The sequence below is a fragment of the Notamacropus eugenii genome, chromosome 5, assembly GCF_028372415.1.
Source record: "Notamacropus eugenii isolate mMacEug1 chromosome 5, mMacEug1.pri_v2, whole genome shotgun sequence".
Taxonomy (NCBI): Eukaryota; Metazoa; Chordata; class Mammalia; order Diprotodontia; family Macropodidae; genus Notamacropus; species Notamacropus eugenii.
In genome coordinates, this window is record NC_092876.1 from 237,099,032 (window position 1) to 237,118,989 (window position 19,958).

General features: G+C 38.0%; 1 protein-coding gene across 2 annotated transcripts in view; it reads right to left on the reverse strand.

The window, feature by feature from the left end:
• CHN1 (chimerin 1) overlaps window positions 1-19,958 on the reverse strand; it is a 276,900-nt gene that overhangs the window by 40,809 nt on the left and 216,133 nt on the right. For both annotated transcript variants that reach the window (XM_072612379.1, XM_072612380.1), the window contains one exon: window positions 11,195-11,272. In XM_072612379.1, coding sequence (XP_072468480.1) covers window positions 11,195-11,272 — 78 coding nt within the window. The remainder of the gene's footprint in view (window positions 1-11,194; window positions 11,273-19,958) is intronic.

A 19,958-nucleotide genomic window follows, 5' to 3' on the forward strand; every position in this document is an offset into this window, starting at 1 on the left:
AATTCAAATCTGGCCTCAGACACATAATAGCTGTGTGACCTAGGGCAAGTCACTTAACCCTCTGCCTCAGTTTCCTCATCTGTAAAATGAGCTGGAGAAGGAGATGGCAAACCACTCCAGTGTCTTTACCAAGAAAACCTCAAATGGGGTCACAAAGAGTCCGACACAACCGAAATGACTGAACAGCTACAAAAATACATTATGTACATTATAAAATGTGCTAAAAATAGAAATTTGAAAAGGACAAGATAGAGGTAAAATAGATAATTATTGAAAAAAAATTTGCATGTTATTTGTTAATCCAAACCTTTTTATTAATAAAAATAATTTTACTAATTGCTATCAGATCTGGTTAGACTGTCATTTTTTTTTAACCTTGTAATGTGACTGATAAATAGTTGATTGTTCAGTAACATTACGCAATAGTCGTCAGCCAGAAAGCAGACATTGATCACTGGGTGGTACTTGTCTCAAAAAGAGTAAAAAGTGAAGGCTATTTTGCTTTTCTAGCAATTTTTGTGCCTGGGGCAAGGACCACAAAATGCACCCAGGCAAAGGGGGCCTCAGCTGTTTGAGGTGGGGTTGGAGAAGGTTATATCATAGCACAAACCCTCTTCTGGAAAGATCGCTCTAAGGGAGAGGGGATGAGAGTGGACTGGGGAAATGCTTAGCCCATTCCCACATCTGGTGGCTTTCTATCTGAACCAATTTTTCTTGTTCACTAAGAGCTAAGCTCTGTTGTTCCCATGCTACTCAAAGACTACACCAGTGCGTACACCACTGGGATCACTGGGGCTACCAATGTCATGTCGTGTAAATTCAGAAGCCTTTAAGCTTTGCACACTGGGACAATGGCTGCCCTGACCTAGTTATTGCTCTGAATATTTGACTGAGCTATGCTCATAACACTGTTTTTAGTACTTCATGGATATGCATTGTATCTTCTACTGCATGGGAAGCTTTTTTTTTCCTTTTTGGTGTTAGTGGGGGAACTAAGTCTTATAAATCTTTGTATCTCCTGAATAGGACATAGGACAGTGCCTCATACATACTAAACGCTCAATAAATACAAGTGGATGGATAGGAAAAAGTCTCAGGGAAATTACAAATCAGCTTTGCTAACACAGATTAGGCCAATAAATTTGAGAGAAATTTTTCTGCATTGTAATGCTGTGATTTTGCCTAAGAAAGATTGTTTCCCACAGTCACCCAGATAGAAAGTGTCAGATGCTCACCAGTGATTCATTCCTGAAGGATCTCAGCCAACGGCTTCCACCGGGCTTAAGCCCACACACTATAACAGCACAGTAACAAAGGCAAGAACGTGGACTGCGCTATTCTGATAGGCCAAAGAATTTTGGGGAAAAAAATATTACCATGAAAACATATTCCTTCTTCAGATACTTCAAATCAATAAGCATTTATTAAGCACTTGCTATGTGCCAGAATGATGATGTACTCAAAAAAAAAAACAACACAGAAGAAATCTAAAACACATGATCTCCCTTTTTTTTTTTTTTAAAGAAACAGTACCTCATATCAGCAAAACAGTTCTGTAGGGAGAAAACATTTTTGGAACCTGGTGTGGATGCATATTGAGAGCCATCCATCTTAGGCACTAAGGTCAGAGTCTAGGCAAACTTTGTAAAAACAATACATTAGGGGTTGCCAGGGAATGAATTATGGCATATATAACTCTGAAACCGACGGGCCACAGAGAATGAAGACGTGTTCCACCATGATAAAGGCAATATGGAATGACAAAAACAATTCTTACACTTATTGACGTTTTAGTTTATCTTAACTTGCTGTTGTTTCATTGATTAAATGGGTCCTATCACCCCATTTGGGGTTTTTTTGGGCAGAGATACTGGAGTGGTTTGCCATTTCCTTTTCCACCTCATTTAACAAATGAGGAAACTGAGGCAACAGCGTTAAGTGACTTGCTCAGGGTCACACAGCTGAAAGGTGTCTGGGATTAGATTTGAACTCAGGTCCTCCTGACTCCAGGTCCAGCACTCCATCACTGTGCCACCTAGCTACCCCTTGTTTATCTTAATGGTCTTATGCAAACTTCAGAAAATCCTATAATCAACTAACTAGTTCTTCAGCTTCCCAGCAAAGTGACCTGAATTCTGATTCTAACCCTTACTGGTCATGTGACTGTGGGCAAGTGTCCTTATATTGTAGAGCTTTGGTTTCCTTAACTCTAAAATGAGGGATATAACACTTGTAACCCCTAGAAATGTTCCTGTAGTTAAAGGGCTTTGCAAGTCTTTAAAATGATATAGAAATACAAACTGTGTTTATTCAGGTCAATATAATACGTTAGAACGGGCTGAAAAGTAAAATACTTTTGATTGATTCAGGGTATGTACTCTTTATATACATATCTCTATGCATCTTGATTCCTCCGATAGAAGGCATGCACCTTAAAGACAAGGATTATTTGTTTTTCTTTTTACACTTTCAGTGCCAGGCACAGAGCTTGGCGCTAAGCAAATGCTCACAAAATGCTTGTTAAATTAGATGAAGAGCAGCAGAACTCACAGTCTAAATACATGTCTGCATATTGACATATCTATCTGTATATCATGTACCTAGGTATATTATATGTGTATATGCACAGGTATATACCCAGATATAAACACGTACATATACATGTATATTTACAGGTATATGTATATATGTAGATATTATATATACATAGGTATGTGTGTATGTGTCTATGTATATCTAGGTATATGTGTACATACATGTATATATGCATGTGTATATATACACACACACATACATACAGCAACTAGATGGTTCAGTGGATAGAGTACTAGGCCCTCAGCATGAGTTCAAATCTGGCCTCAGATGCCTATTAGCTATGTGACCTGAACAGGTCACTTAATTCCGTTTGCCTTAGTTTTCTCATCTGTAAAATGATCTGTAGAAGGAAATGGCAAACTACTCCAGTATCTTTGCTGAGAAAACCCCAAACAGGGTCACAGAGTCGAAAATGACTGAAAATGACTGAGTAACATGTGTGTGTGTGTATATATAGAGATAGATGGATAGATAGATATGTGTATATATCTACATATATACACATATATACACACACGTATATATATGGAGAGAGAGATACAGACATGTATAGATATGTGTGTATGTAGATATAGAAATAGACACACACAAACATACAAACATTTATCTACTATCTACACGAACTCAGAGGTATCAGAACTTCAGACAGAACGGGAAAGGGGCAAAAAGCTGAGGCATTTTTGTTTTGTTGTTAATTCATCTGCTTCTGCCTTCTTCAATGCTAAGGGGTTTGTCAGATTTTATTCCTTATTTTTTGTTTGTTTTTCTTGACGATTCTTAAGTTTGTAAATCTAAAAATTAAAAAAAGAAAAAGGAAGACAGAACGGTCCCATCACAGAAGGAAGGTCACAGGAATGAGACGTAGACACACAGGAGAAACCTTCGCAGCTCTCTTCTGCATTTAGAGGCCAACTGGTGGTGCAGTGGACAGAGTGCAGGGCCTGCAGTCTGGATGACCTGAGTCTAAAGCTGACTAGTTGTGTGACTCTGGGCAAGTCACTTAGCTTCTGTTTGCCTTAGTTCTCTCACCTATAAAATAGGGATACCCATCTTCTAGGACTGCTGTGAAGTGTAAATGAGATAATAATTTCAAAGCATTTAGCGTGGTACCTGGCACACAGTAGGCACTTTATAAATGTTAGCTATTTTTATTATTAGAGGGGATAGAAGAGTAGGTTTGTATACTTAACAAGTTATCATTTCTGGCTTCCGCAACATCTGGTGAGTACTTCTGTTAAATGTCCATTGAAGGTAAAGATTCAAAGGGACCTCAGTCCCACACCCTCCCCATGATCCTCTATCAGACTTCTCTGGTGCCCGGGTCTGACACTGCCCAGGGCTCAGGGAGTTCTGAGTTTATTTATGCTCCAATCTCCTTCTGCTTTCACTTGCAGCTGACTTACATTTAATACATCGGTTTAATGTAAATGCTTTCTTATATAAAATTGAGTTCAATCTCATATCTGGATAGACATTTGCTATTTAAGTCTGATGTAGAAAGGTATTTACATGTCAATTTCTAGGAGACACTGGTGAGTTGGCTCAATAACTGAAGATTAGGAAGATTTTATGGCCTGTTGTTTCCAAATTGTCTCACTGTATTTGTCTGCTTTTAAATTAGAGCGGAAATTCAAAAAGAATTCAGTCACCGGACGTTTGAATTATTATAATCAGAGCTAAAAAGTGACCTGATTCCCTAGACAAGCATCAGAATCTACATGGAGGCCTAGAGTATTATATAAAGAGTAATGATATTAGAGAGGGTCTGATTTTATTTTTAAATCTCACAGGAATCCGATGAGAGGAAGCCTGGCCTGGTAGAGTTTGGCTGGCTTTGGGAATCAGGAGAATCTGGGTTCAGGTTCTGCCATATCTGACACATACCAGCTCCGTGACTGCAGGAAAGTCACAATTCCTCAGTGTTCTTGGGAAATCTCTTAAGGCTACAAGCTGCAGAGCAACTGATTTTATCTGCATGAGTGGGACAGGCTTCCTATATAATGCAATCACAGGTCTAAGCATCACTTTTTTCTTTTCCTTCTCACCTTCCCCCTCAAAATATGAATCTGGTATAAATTCATCATAAGAGTACAGGGAGCCATAATGACCAATGAGGCAGCGAGGTGGTTCAGTGGATAGAGAGCTGGGCCTGGAGTCAGAAAGACCTGAGTTCAAATGCAGTCTCAGATACCTATTAGCTATGTGATCCTGGGCAAGTCACTTAACCTCTGTTTGCCTAAATCCATTGGAGAAGGAAATGACAAACCACTCCATTGATTGCTAATGGAGGTTCATGAATTAAAAGAAAGAAAATATTGGGAACCAGTAAGCTCCAGTTGGTAGCAAAATCTCCTGGTATCATGACAAGTTTCCTCAGTTGTTCCCTTCCACAGTCTGACAAAAATATAGGATATTCATTTTTGTGAGATTGTCATTTATTGAACAAATACTGATAGCGTGACTACCTTGAAGAGGGTACTATTCCCACAACTGGAAAGGATGTAAAGGAGGGTGACAAGAGGTCTTCTTCTGACTTTAAGTGGACACACCTCAATTACCAAACTATTTTAGCTCTTACTCAGGGCTAGTTAGCTGTTACTCCTTCTGTTTTACTAAACAGAATAATTATATCATAAATTCTATGCATACATTATTAGGATCCTAGAATGTTTGAGTTGGAAGGAACCATATCTAGTCCAGAGGTTGTTAATCTTTGGTCTGTGAACTTGTGTTTTATAATATTTTTATAACTTTATTTCAATATAATTGGTTTCCTTTATTATCCTATGTATTTTATTTGATGCAAGAACATTAACCATAGACTTTGCCAGATGACTTGAGGGGTCCATGATGTAAAAATAGGTTAAGAATTCCTAGACTAGTCCAAGTCCCTCACGTGGCAGATAAGGAAACAGATTCTTTTTATCTAATAGCACAGTAGTACGTTGGCCTGGATTTATTGATCGATTGTTATGGCTTTAGGCCAGTATATATTATTCTATTTTATTTTTCACCAATAAACTTTTATTTAAATGACTGCTCTGTTCAAAGCACTAGATGCTAGGGATATAGACTAAAAACAAAAGAGACCCTGCCTTCAAGGACCTTACATTCTACTCTCCAGCCCATTTGATATCAGGTATTTTCTAAAATATTAAGTTCAGACTTTCTATATTGCTTTCTTTAGCTTAACAATCTATATTTAAGATTAGATATTGAGTCTCTTAAGATCATTGTTTCTATTAGGTATAATACCTAATAGGTTTCAATTATAAGTTGAATGAATATTCAAGAGCCCTCATCCTTCAACTGCATCGTCAGTTGCTTCACTCGTCTCTATCACCATCCAGCCAGATGCTTCAAGGATTATTTAGAAGCTGTAATGACTAAAGTACACACAGTGAGGCCTAAACTCATTTTTATTAGTAGCTTGAACAGGCTGCTTGCTTGTTATAATTATAATCATATTATGAACATTCAGAAACTAGAGCCAAAATGAAACAAATTTGAATAGAGCAGCGGATCCTGGGTAAGGACATCCTCAACTAAACTATCCATGCAACTGACAGGAACTCTCATATTATGAAGTTCTGTGCCAGATGTGTTATATTTTAAATCTCTATCCTGTAAAATGTGAAAATCGTACTTCAAACAATCTAAGAGCTGACAACTTAGTAATAAACTAAAAATGAAAGCTATGCCTTCTCTGCAAGAAAAAAAAATGAAAGTTTAACATTTTGTCTTCAAAACTACTTTCTCATATAAAAATGATTTAAAGCCTTTTGGAGGCTAAATTTCTCACGTAAACCTCATGGTTACCAAATGTGCAAATACAATGCTTGACTATTGCTGCATTTCTATTATTATAATATGTATGTTCTACTGTAGTTATTTTTCAGGATCATCTGAATTAAGGGACATGTAAGTAAGTATAGGATATGAAGAGAGACCCTTAAGGTGCTAACATGGATCATTAAAAAAAGAAATCCTTGCAGAGGATTTCACAATAGTCTAGGATGTAGAAAGCTGCAACAGCCTTTATATAACATTTTACAGTCATTGAAAGGAAGAAAACAACCAAGAACCTTCCCTGTTCTCCATCATCAGGCCAGGGTTATTTTCTTTAAATTCAGTTTTTATTTTCAGTCTCCATTTCTTTCTTTCCCTCCTCCCCTTCCTCCATCTATTGAGAAGGAAAGAAAGATAAGACCCATTACGAATGTTTGATGTTCAGTCGTTCAGTTGTGTTCAACTCTTTGTGACCCCCTTTGAGGTTTTCTTGGCAAAGATTAATGGAGTGGTTTGCCATTTCTTTCTCCAGCTCATTTTACAGAAGAGGAAACTGAGGCACATAGGATCAAGTGACTTGCCCAGGGTCACATAGCTAGTAAACATCTGAATCCAGATTTGAACTCAGGAGGACTCAACTTCCTGACTTCAGCCTTGGCACTCTATCCACTGACCTGCCTAGCTGCCCTTACAAATATGTGTAGACATGAAAAACAAATGTCCATAGAGAAAAGGATAAAAAGGTATGTTTCTATCTGTACTCTGAGTTATCAGTTTCCTACCTGGAGGTGGATATCAAGCTTCATCCTGAGTCCTTTGGAATTGTGGTAGGTCATTATATTGATTAGAGTTACTCCTTCAGAGTTGATTATAAAATTACTATTACTGTATAAATTGTTTTTCTGGTTCTGCTTCCTTCACTCCGCATCAGTTCATACAAGTCTTCCCATCTTTGTCTGAAATAATCCCCTTTATTATTCCTTACATCACATTCATATGCCACGATTTGTTTAGCCATTTCCCAAGATGGGCATCCCTTCTGTTTCCAATTCTTTATCATCACAAAAAGACATGCCAGGGTTCTCAGTAGTTTATGAACATCTCTAATTCAGTATCCAGTCCTTAGCATAATATCAGGCACATAGTAGGCACTTCATAAATGCCTGTTCACTTCATTGACATCTTGACATTTCTCCCTCCACCTCCCTTTCCAAAATAAAGCAGTGACAAAAATTTCATCCCCAAATGGAGACATATGGATATAATTTTACAACCAAATTTAAGGTTCAATTTGGCTTCTCTTATTTCTTATAAAAAGACTTTTCCATCTCTCAAGGCCTTAGGATCATAAATTTTGCAATGGCAGGACCTTAGAAAGCATCTGATTTGACCTCCTCTTTTTACAGATGAGAGAATAGGCCCAGAGAGGTTTGGTGATTTGTTGAAGGTCACACAGAAAATAAGGGACAGAGAGGGATTTGAAATCAGCTTCCTCCAACTCTAAATTCAGCACTCTGTCTACTACCTCATACCAACTTGGCCCTAATTAAAAGGGGTTTTGCGATTCATGATAAGGAATAATAAAGTTAAGGTAATAATTGTAAAAGAAAACTGAGTTCAGAAAAATTAAATAGGTCTTTTTAACAGTATATTATGTGTAACTTTTTAAAAAATCAAATACTTAGATACATCTAAGGAACGTGGACACTCTCTCCAACAAGGAAAATCACTAGGATAATGAATAATGGCTTGCATTTGTATGGTGCTTTATATTTTGTAAAAGGCTTCCTTTGTAACAACACTTACAGGTAAAGAATGCCAATACTGTTATACCTATGTCATGGATGAAGAGACTGATCCTCAGAGGAACAGTGACTTGCCCAAGGTCACATAAGTGGCACAAGTCTCCTGGCTTCACTTCCAGTGCTATTGCTTACTATCCTTTAAAGAAATATTTATGCTGCCCAGATTTCCATCGACCAATCAACATTTATTAAATGTCTCTTATGTGTGAGTCTCTCTCCTCTCCAGGGCTGCCTCTTTATCTCTGTATACACATGAAATGAAACTTAAAACTTTCCCTCCTATCAGAACAGAAGTCAGAGAGTGAGGCATGTTGATTTTTAAATAATTAAATTAAATTAAATAATTAACATGATGGTTTTCACCTGGGTAAGTGATTGCACCAAGGATGTAAGCTATCCTTGGCTTTTGCCCCTGAAAAGAGGCTTGGCAGCTGTTCAACTCACAGCAATGTTACATAAGAGGAGAGTATAAGAAGCAAAGAGAAATACCACATTGAAATGAAGCTGCAAGGGCCTTTGGGTAGGCAGAACACATTCCTAAAGGGAAAAGCGTCAATGGCCAGACCACTGGGGTGAATGCCCACAAGAAATTGGTCAGGGTTATTTTTTTTTTTTACAACAATTCATCCATATTCGAAGCAGGGTCTTTGGCAGTGAGCATGCATGTGGAAGAGTTTTGCTGTTGTTTTTAGAGCCTGAATTTGATCATGGGATCTTTGGAGAGCTTTAGTATGAATTTTCCCTTTAAATTTTTTTTTCTTTAAAGCAAGTCAAGGAATATGTTTTCAATGACAAAATACACATTTAGTGGAAGAGGATAAAAGTCTGAAGCTGTCAGCCTTGTTAGTGGCTCTAAAAAATCATTCCCTGACCTAGCTTTTTTTCTGAATAGAAAAACCTTTTCTTTTAAAAAAAGGAATTACAGGATTATAGAATTTAGAGTTGGAAGGGTCCATAGAGATTAAATCTGTTCAAGCTGGTTTTAATTTATCAACTTTAGGGGAGAAAGAAACCTTATCCTCTTTATAGGTTTGTTTCTTTAAAAGAAAAAAAAACTATCTCCAAGACCAGTTTTAGTCCCAGGATAGGAGGCCTAGCTCATTCCACAGTCAGCACTTTCTGGCTTTACAACATTTGCCCATTAGTGTCAGGTTTTAAGTTAAAACTTAGAAATACCTGGAATAGACAACCAAAATACCTTGAGGATATGCTATTTCAGAGGATGGCAAAGTAAAACCCAGCAAATTCCCAACCAGACATACTCTAGAGTATTTAATGAAACTGATAGAAGGAATTATAATAAATAAGATTCAACACCAAAATGGCAACCATGATAGGTCATTCTTTTACTGCATAGCAGATTAGTGTGTGTACCTTTGAGCACATGCTTCAAATCATTAACCATTTCACTACAGAGAAGAAATAACAGCCTTTATAAATCAGATGACAATAATTGGGGTGAAGCGTTTGTACAAATTCCTATCTACAACAGGCTTTATAGTCTTGGGGGGGGGCTGTTACTTTGCTGATAAAAAGCTTGTGAAATCAGCTTGTTCTGTTAACCCTATTTCATGCACAAGGAAACTGAGGCAGAGCATGATCAGGTTCACATGAAAAGACTGTACCTTAGATACAAAAGCAACATTGCTGCATTTTGAATCAGGTATTAAGTTCACTGACCTCCTGCTTCATTTTAAGTAAAAGGTATTTACCAGATCAGAGGGATGTGTGCATTAACTAAGACTGAGCTGTGCTCAGTAGCTTTGAAATATTAAGAGTGCTTGAGCATTCCATATACTCTACCTATTAGGAATGAACTCAGATATATCTTGCATATCATGCCTTTATCAGATATTTGATGTGAAGGTAATTCATTTCATATATTTGGAAAGCCTACTTAATGATTACATTCTTTATGAAAAAAATAGTCCTGATTCCACAATAAGCAATTTTTTCACTATGACTGCAGCACATTTGGAATTTTTAATTGACATCTAAATAAAAGAAATGTAAGTTTTAAGATACCAGTTGGAAAGCAAGTTTGGAAGACGAAAATATATCCTTTCATGTTACACACTTCTGTGGTCTAGTTTCTCCCTCTTTCCATGTTAAAAGGCTAAAAAGATGTTTAGTTTGAGCTGAAAGGATGAGTACTGCAAGCACTTGGAGCCAAGTTGCGTGACTTCTGGGATGTAGCCCTGTATAACACCAGTACACACAACTAGGAGATGGCCCTGGGTCTGTGTGCCATGCACAGATCGACGCTACACATTAGCTGAATGGTATTGAAAGAAGCTTTTAAGACTTTGCAGGGCAGGCATCCTCTTATCAATACAAGCTGCACTGACATACACTTTGCATCAAATGCCCGGAGTACAGTTGATAAAACACATTAAACAATAATTAAAAGCTACATGAAAGTGTAAGAAAAATATGCAAAAAATGAAGAGTAACTGTTAGTGTCAGTGCTTCAATAGTCCCAGGGTAAATCCTACTCCTTTCATCATGGTCAATTCATTAACACAGAAGAAAAGCCAGAAAGGAAGGGAAATGCAGACCATCTGCTCAATCCAGATGCAAGAGCACATGCTTCTCACATCCAAGGCTATTTAGCAGAACTGAACTGAGCTAAGATCTAATCCTCTAATCAAGGATCAACAAAGGTCTTTTGACACATTTGCATCACAAATAAAAATTAATCTGGCATCATAATGAAGTGTCAGTTTTCTTTATTTCATTAGAAACACTTAGTAAATTTGCATTGATTAGATGAAATTCCCAAAGAGGTATTACAGAAAATGGGCTTGGATTTCTCTTAACTTCTTACCTATTCTGGGAATAAAATAAACCTAAAAGCATCTTATTCTCATAAATAGCATAAGCATTTTCATTATTACCCTTGTTCTTAAAATTACAGAAGCAACTCTCCCTTTCATACTGAATCTTTCTGCTAATAATATACTTTTTATTTTTAAGAAGGGGTTAAAAAATGAAGACATTCTTACCTTGAAATTATGAACCTTTTCATATTTCGGAATCTGCTCATTTTCTTTCAGAGTTGCTCTTCTAACGAGGGATGTCAACTGCGAATAAGCAAAAAGTTTAAGAGGTTGCCAAATTGTCACAGATGACTTTTGAGAACCCAGTTTCATTCCCAAGGCTGCTATCAACACATCTTGCTGGCGGTTCTCTCGTTTTGATTTGTGAACTGCAGGTCTATTCGTTTTCCTCCCTGACCAAGATTCTTTGGATGGCATTTTGGAATGCACAGGAAAGAAAGACCTATATTGATCTATGTCTGTCGATGAACTGTACTCAGCTCATAAAAATGAGCATTCTGCTAGCAACCCAGACCCCTAACCTACAGAGAGCTGCAGAGCAACATCACGGAGAGGTGGAGTAGAATGATGAAGCACTTCTTAAAAAGAGGTCGACTTTAACTAGACAAATTCTTCTGGCTTCTGCCTTTTTTTTTTTTTTTTAAAGGGATCTCTATTTAAGCTCTGGGAAACTTAAGGATCTGAACTGAAAAAGAGTCGATGCTAACATACAAAAATCCAAACATCTCTCGCAGACTCTCTTTTAGAAACCACGAGATTAAGACAAATTATGCACTTCTAAAAGCTTTCCTGCCTATTCAACTATAGTGATGTCCATTTTGAATGAAAGATGCCCACATACTGAATGTAATCAGTTTCAACCAACAGACACCCTGCTAACCTCACTCTAGCAAAAGGAGGCTGGGGGAGGGGAGGGCTTTAACAGGCAAGGCTGGATTACACTGGTCACATTAAGAAAGTGGATAACCAATGAAAGCTCCGCAATAGTCTTTAAGGACGATATTCCTCAATATTCTCTCTCTCTCTCTCTCTCTCTCTCTCTCTCTCTCTCTCTCTCTCTCTCTCTCTCTCTCTCTCTCTCTCTCTCTCTCCCTCCCCTCTTCTCCCCCTCTCTTTTCCTCCCTCCCTCTCCTCTCCTCTCCCTTTCTTATCTTCTCTGTGTCTCTCTTTCTTCCCTTCTCTTTTCCTCCCTCCCTCTCCCCTCCTCTCTCTGTCTCTGTCTCTCTCTATCTCTCTGTCTCTGTCTCTCTCTGTCTCTCTGTCTCTATCTCTCTGTCTCTCTGTCTCTGTCTCTGTCTCTGTCTCTCCCTCTCTCCTCTTCCTCCTAATTCCCTTCCCCTCTTCTCCCTTTCCCTCTCCTTCCTCCTCTCAGACTTCTTGCTGGCTCAAGGGAAAAAAATATCAGTAGGAAGGTAATGAGCAAAGAGTGAGTCATGCATCATTACAAAATGGCATCTCATACCAATCAAGGTGAGACTGAAACCCATAGTTGGCGTTTTATAAGAATGAACTATTCAAGAAAGAGGCTAATCTGTCGCTCTTATTGTTCAGTAATTCATATATAATGTATGTATGTCTATATGTATGTATGTATGTATGTATGTATATAGCAACTGCAGCACAACTCTATTAAAGAGACACGTTTATGAAGCAATCAGGTGAAGAACAGAGAAGTTTTTGACTACCCCACAGATCCAAGTACATTTAGGAACATGTCTATTGTGCAGCTAAAGAAAATGGATGAAGCATCATTTCTTTGCTTCACAATCAACCAAAATAGTTTTGCCCTGGGTCTAAACTGAAACGTATCAGTGCCCTCCAGGCAATTCTTTAAGACCAAAAGTTGCAGAAAACTTGCTAATCTATATTGATAGTGGGTGTTAACTTACTAGGAAGTTCCTGATACCAATGAAATTGGAGGTCTGTCCATTCTCCCTGCTCCTGCCACCCCCTCATTTCCATCCCCCACTCAACAAATAGTTGAAATACAGTCAAGCATTGCTTTATCTTTCAATTATCAAACTTTTTAGCCCATAGTTAGGTCTGTTAGAGTTGAGCACTCAACTAGACAATAAAGGAAATCTTTAATGATAATGCCTGTGTAGTCTGTGGACTTGTGCTTTACATCTGTAAGACTTCAGGCTGAGTGAAACACTGGGTCTAGGAATCAAATCCAGCTCAATTACATGTAGTAACACTGAGCACATTCTTTAAGGTGCTACAACTTTCAACCCCACTAAAACCCCCCCTTTCAAATTATTTCCTATCTGCCTGCTTTAAAAAATATGCTATATATTTTAACAGTATGATTGAAAAGGAAAACTTATTTTTTAATCCATTATGAGTAAAACTGAATCAGTACAACTTAACTTTGTGCTCATGATACTTGAAATTACTCAGAATAAAGCTATTTGTTCTTTGTACAATTATTCATTTTCAAATAATGGGGTAAAAGAAGTCATTTGAATATACTTTTGTAATAATATGCTTAAATTTAGCTATCCTTTTTCCTCGGATGATTTTTGTTTTTGTTTTTGCCTTTTGAAACAATGGGTATATTTCTAATCACCCAGAACAGTGACAAGGAAAATAATTCCTTGTTTTAGGGAAATTAAATTTAGGGAATGAGAAAGGAAAGGAACTTAGCTCAGAACAAAACCACAAGACAGGAAAAGGTCAACCTCAGACAGCAATAATGTTGGAAAAGCCTATAATTTGGAAATGAGTTTATGAGGATGATGAATATTGATTCTAATCTACGTGGCGCTTGAAGAATCTAGAAATCTTCCTACTTGAATACATCAAGTCCAACTTCCATAGCACAAATAATTCAGCTCAGAGTCTGTATTCTATAGGTGGCGTGTACCAATTCAATTCAATAAACATTTATTAAGTATCTACAATGTGCCAAGCACTGTGCTAAAGGCTGGGGATACAAGTAAGAAAAAAGAAAGACAGTTCCTGCCCTCAAATAGCTTAGAATCAAATGGGGGAAAGATAACACACAAAAAGAAGCTGTTAAGTTGGAGGTTGGGGGAGAGACACTAAGGGACATATTGTTCCACAGAGTTTAAACCAGGAAGAGCTGCAGAAGCAAAGTGGAATGAACTGGAAATCCAATTTCTACCCTCTACAAAGAAAGACTTTGGGGGGGGGGGGGAGTTTGGTATTCCACCCTCCAGCCCTCCAGTTATATACATTTTAGTCTAATCAAGGCATGAAAGAATCCTTAATTCGTTCCAGGTGATCAAACTGTTTTATGTTTGGTTTTTCATACTTTCCAAAGTAATTTTTATTTAATTATTTATTTTAATTATTTGATCTGCTTCCAACCTGTCATGACTATTTTAAATGAATAAAGACATAAATTGACAATTTACATTTAGGTGTATCCCAGTTTCATGTCTCCATACCCCTCGGGTTATTTCTGTGACCCAAAAAATGCTTCCATTCCAATAGAAAATGCAGTTTGACTTTTTTTTTTTAACTCAGGTTATATAACCAGGAATGTGCAGCGACACTGGGTGACTTAAATATATATACTGACTTTTTAAACATCAGCAACAGGTAAGGGCAAGACTTCTACGTAGCTGATTTTTTTTAACTAAAGACTACTCTATAACTATCTCCAGTATCAAAAGGTGTAAAACACTAAAGACCTCCCTCCAAATAATCTCCCTATATTGCACCTTGTGACCCCTGATGGCATCTCCAAATCATTGTTCCTCATTTAGCTGACAATTTTCTAACTGGCAATCTTGGCCTTTTTGCCAGGTTGCCTCTGTGCTAGGGGACAGAGATTCTAGTAGGGCGCTACAAGGAACTGTTGAGAACTCTGATGACTGAGTCCTCAGGAGGTTGAAAGATCAATGATTCAGTGGGAGCACAGTAGTGGGAATTTATTTGTATTATTGTATTAAATTCATCCCAGAGGAAATAATAATAATAATAATTGCTAGAATTACTATAGCACTATGGGGCAGCTAAGTGAGGCAGCAGATAGAGCAGTGGACCTGGAGTCAGGAAAGTTCATCTTCCTGAGTTCATATCCAGTCTCAGACATTTAACATCTCTGTGATCCTGGGTAGGTCACTTAATCCTGCTTGCCTTGGTTTCTCACCTGTGGAATGAACTGGAGAGGAAAATGTCAAACCCCTCCAATGTCTTTGCCAAGAAAATCCCCAAATAGGGTCAGGAAGAGTTGGTCACTACTAAAAATACTGAACAATAACAACAAAATGAAGGAAATAAAGAACCACTCTAGTATTTTTGTCAATAAAACCCCACATGGGGTCTTGGAGAGTCAGATGTGACTGAAATGACTCAACAACAACCATAAAAACAGATTGGAGAAGGAAATAAATGGCAAATCATTCTAGTATCTTTGTCAAGAAAACCCTAAATGGGGTCACCGAGTCAAGTGTGACTAAAAATGACTAAACAATAACAATATATAACAGTATAAGGTTGCAAAGGACTTCAAACATGTTATTTTGTTTGTTCTTTGCAACAATAGGTAATTGTTACTATTATCTCCATTTTACAAATAAGAAAACTGAAACTAAGATAATGTGACTTGTCCAAGGTCACACAGCTAATGAGTATCCAAGGCAGGATTTGCATTCAGATCTCCTTGACTCCAAATTCAGTGCACTATGCCACTGAAGTTGGACCACGTGGCAATGTCACCCAAGACCATCTTACTCTGGATTTTGCATGGGACAGACATAATCCCACTGTAGGAACATCTGAGTCTGACTCTGCAGTTTTTAGCAAAGCCTGATACTCACAGTAAAGATAAACAAAGAGCAGGTGTGAATAAAAAATATTCAATAATATTTTTGGTTGTCTCACAGGTTTCTCAATCGATTGACTGATTGATTGGTGTTAAATTTTCCATTAAATCTGGATAAGATGGTGAGAAGTCTCGAGAAGTCACCTCATTCCTCCTTCAGTAGAGAGTGAAGCTTATTCCACATAAAGTAACGAGAAACAAAAGCCCACTTGAAGATAATTTTACTAATCTATACCAACATTTTAGCCTGATTATTACCTTGAAGGAAGAGGCAGCATAACGTTAATAATAGCTTAGAAAAGGTTCTTGTCCTCTTCCTTACATGAAAATAAACTGAGGTTAATAACAATACTAGCCAGCATTTATATAATACATTATAATTTGGAAAGAATTCTTAATATGTTATTTCATTCGATCCTCATGGCATCCCTATGAGTTGGGTGCTATTATTATCTCCACGTTACAAAGGAAGAACTAGAAAAAATACCAAATTGACATTTTCTGTTGAAATGGAAGCTTTTTTTTTCTTTTATTTTGCATCACACAAATAACCTAAGGGATATGGAGACTTGCCCAGGGTCATATGACTAGTAGATGTCTAAGGCAGTATTTGAACTCAGCACTTCCTTATTCTAAGACTAGCACTCCATACACTGTGCTACCTAGTAGATACATATACATCAGCAGAAACAATAGTGTTTGGCAATCTGTACAGTAAATGGATGCTGCAGAACCATGATCATGGCAGCAAAGGTTTAAAATGGAACTGAGAGTATTTGGAGTCATTCTGAGGAAATGACCTCAATCAAAAAGTTCTTTTACTAAAAAGGTCCCACAAAACTGGCATGAATTCTTGATCCCACCTTCTCAGTTACTTCCCATGGAGAAGGAGCTGCTTTTGGCAGATTGCAGCATCTGATCTAGTAAATACTACTCTTCTTTATGGTTTGTTCATCAGCCACTGGCTCTAGCCAATGCTTTCATGTGTATGGTTCCCAGATACACTGCATGTCGAGTAGCCAAGATAATATAATGAGAATCCTTCAGAATTATGTAATTTCTTTACATGAAATATCTTTTATAGGCAGATAAACCTCACATTTATGGTTTGCAAATGGCTTTAATTACTTTGTCAGTCTCATTGTTGACTACTCTATCTCACTGGAGAAGCAAGTTAAACTGCACAGCTTCTATAAAGTTGATTTTGATCAGCCTAAAAAGGTAGATTAGGGAGGTCCTTCTAACATCAGAACTTATACCTTAAGAATCAGCAGGGGCAGGAGACTCAAGGGACTGGCGTTTGATAGTGACCTTCCAGGACCATAATTAAGCCTGTTGTCATAAGCATAAAGTTTCTGGTGCTACAAATATGGTGACCTAATGGTGCATGTAGACATCGCAGCCCTTCAGGAGGTATGTAAAGGTCCATCCCACAGCTATGGGATTTACTCAGGGCACAATAATAGAAGGATTTCTTTGTCAACTTGTAAAGAATTTTATTCTGTGGTGAGTATGGTACTTGAATGTCAAGCATTTGATGCCTTAGTACCATGAGCCTCCTGTGGCTAAATATAGTTCCAGCGGAGTGTGGTGAAACATCAGTGGTAAGAAGTAGTGGTTTATGATTATTATGTCTTAGTGGTATGGATTTAGAAGTCCACTACTTGCCATTGTAGAAAACATTGTAGGAGACCTGGATGGGAATCCCAGAGGATAACTAGTCCAATATCCTCAGAAATTGAGAAACAGAGAATTGAAATGACTTGCCCAAGGTGACATGTGATATTAAGAGACAGAGCAAGGATTTGAATCCAGGTCCTCTCACTTTAAATCTGGTGGCTCCAAGAAACTGTAGCACACACACTGGCCACACAATGGTACAACCTTCTTGGCAAGATGGGCTAAACCAGGATTAGGGCAACCAATAGACCTGAAACCTGCTGGTGAGTTAGGGAGATGTCTACCCCAAGCATATGAAGACAGCTCCTGATGGAATGGGTAGATGAGCACAATTTGTTCCAACATCCATGAAGGTGGTTGAAGTAGGCACTGTGGAGAACTCAGAGCTTGGTCAGGCATCAAAGATGCCAAGGACATGCACCGAATCTCAGGACATCACCAGACATGCTGACTTTTGTCCTGCTACTGGACTTTGGTGACTTTGGAGGAAAGAGTGAGGCTAATGACTTTGTCCAACTCTGCCTCCCTTAAAACCAAATCACATTCAAGTCAAGAAAGCACCCCATGACATCATTAGTCCTTTTCAAAAATGAAGGACAAACAACATATTAATGAAGCCATACCAAGTCCTCTTCCAGTTGGCCATGGAGTGGCTCTGCAATGGGTGCCTTTCAGAGAACAAATAAGAATTCAGTAGTTTCAGCAACCCTGATATGGGAGCCTAAGAAGTTGACATCAGATAATCTAATTTCACATTCCATTTTTTTTTTCTGATCAAATACTTGAGGTATCAAAAAGACAAAGAACTTCCTGAAATCTCTTCTTAAGGTCACCTCTTGATACTCTGATCATCAGAACTTAGTTAAATAATAACACCACAGTTTAGAGTCTTTGAAAATAGGCTCCCAATTGAAACTGCAAATTGAATGTACTTTAATCACAAGCTCCACTGGCATTTACAGCTCTTCATAATCTGGTTTCAATGTGTTTTTTCAGATGAATTTCACATCACTCCTCCTCATGCCCTGTTCTAGCCAAAATGGCCAACTTTCTGTCCCTAGTACAAGATGTGCCACTTTTTGCCCTTATGCGTCTACAAGGCTAACCTGCATGCCTAGAATGCTTTTCCTTCTTACTTCTCCTGCCCCCTTGGAGGCTCATCTTAAGTCCGTATTTGTATACGAGGTTTTTCATGCTACTCCCAGTTTTTTTGTGCTCCCATCATCCACCCCATCAAAATTAGTTTGTATTTAGAATAAGAAGATGATAGATTTCAATTTGGAAAAGGCCTTAGAGGCCAATGAGTCCAACCCCCATTTTTTTTACAGATGAGGAAAGTAAGGCACAGAGAAGTAAAGTGTCTTGCTTAGGGACACAGCTTAATTACGTGATGCAGGATTCAAACCCAAGCTGGTCTTTCTGACTCCAAGTCTAGCTCCCTGACCATTACACACATATTATTTCCCCCTAGGAGAATGTAAACCCCTTGAGAGCAGGGACAGTTTCATTTTTGACTTTGACTTTCTAAAAGCTACTCCATATCGCATGCTCAATAAATGCTTGCTGAATGAAATGGTACCAATCTGCAAAGACTCTCTGCAAGAAGTAACTGATTGGATGCCTGGAGTAACATAAATGATGATGAGCTACGGTAATCTTCGCTAAGGTGAAGGTTTACAAAGACATCTCTGCCTGGTGCCCTTGTATTTCCACAAAGCATCAACACAATTTATGAAGCCCACTGGATAAATGTAACTAGCTCAATGTTGTTTTATTTAATTAGTGCTCAACCTCTTCTCTTTGTTCCCCTTTGAGCAAAAGGAACATTGCTAGCTCTCATGCAAATTGGTGAAATGTCTAGATCCTGACAAATGACCTGGCTCTTCACATAAACTTTCAGACAATTCCTAAAGACCTCTGTGGCTGCTGTTCAATCGTTTCACTTGGGATTTTCTTGGCAAAGATACTGGAGTAGCTTGCCAGTTCCTTCTCCAGTTCACTTATGGATGAGGAACCGAGGCAAACAGGGGTAAATGACTTGACCAGGGTCATATAGCTAGTAAGAGTCTGAGGCCAGATTTAAACTCAGGAAGATGGGTCTTTCTCACTTCAGGCACTGTGCCACTTACCTGCCCCAAAGGAACCTTTAGGTCTTGCCTATCTTGGGCCCTCCTTGAAGCCTTAGGACTTGAAGGTTTTTCTCTCTGTCCTATATTGTCCTTTTATTGTGCTTAATTTAGATTGCATTTATTTATAGTATTTAACTGATATGTTAACTTAGTTTTAATTTAGATTTAATGTAATATTTAATTGAAATATTTAATACTATGCATTTTAATTTTATATACTTAATTGCTGTAGTTTGTTTGTTCTCGGAGAGAACCAATGACATCAGGAAGGTGATGTCATGACTTGCAAATGAGTTGGATTTAAGTGAGGCAGGGCTGTGCAAAG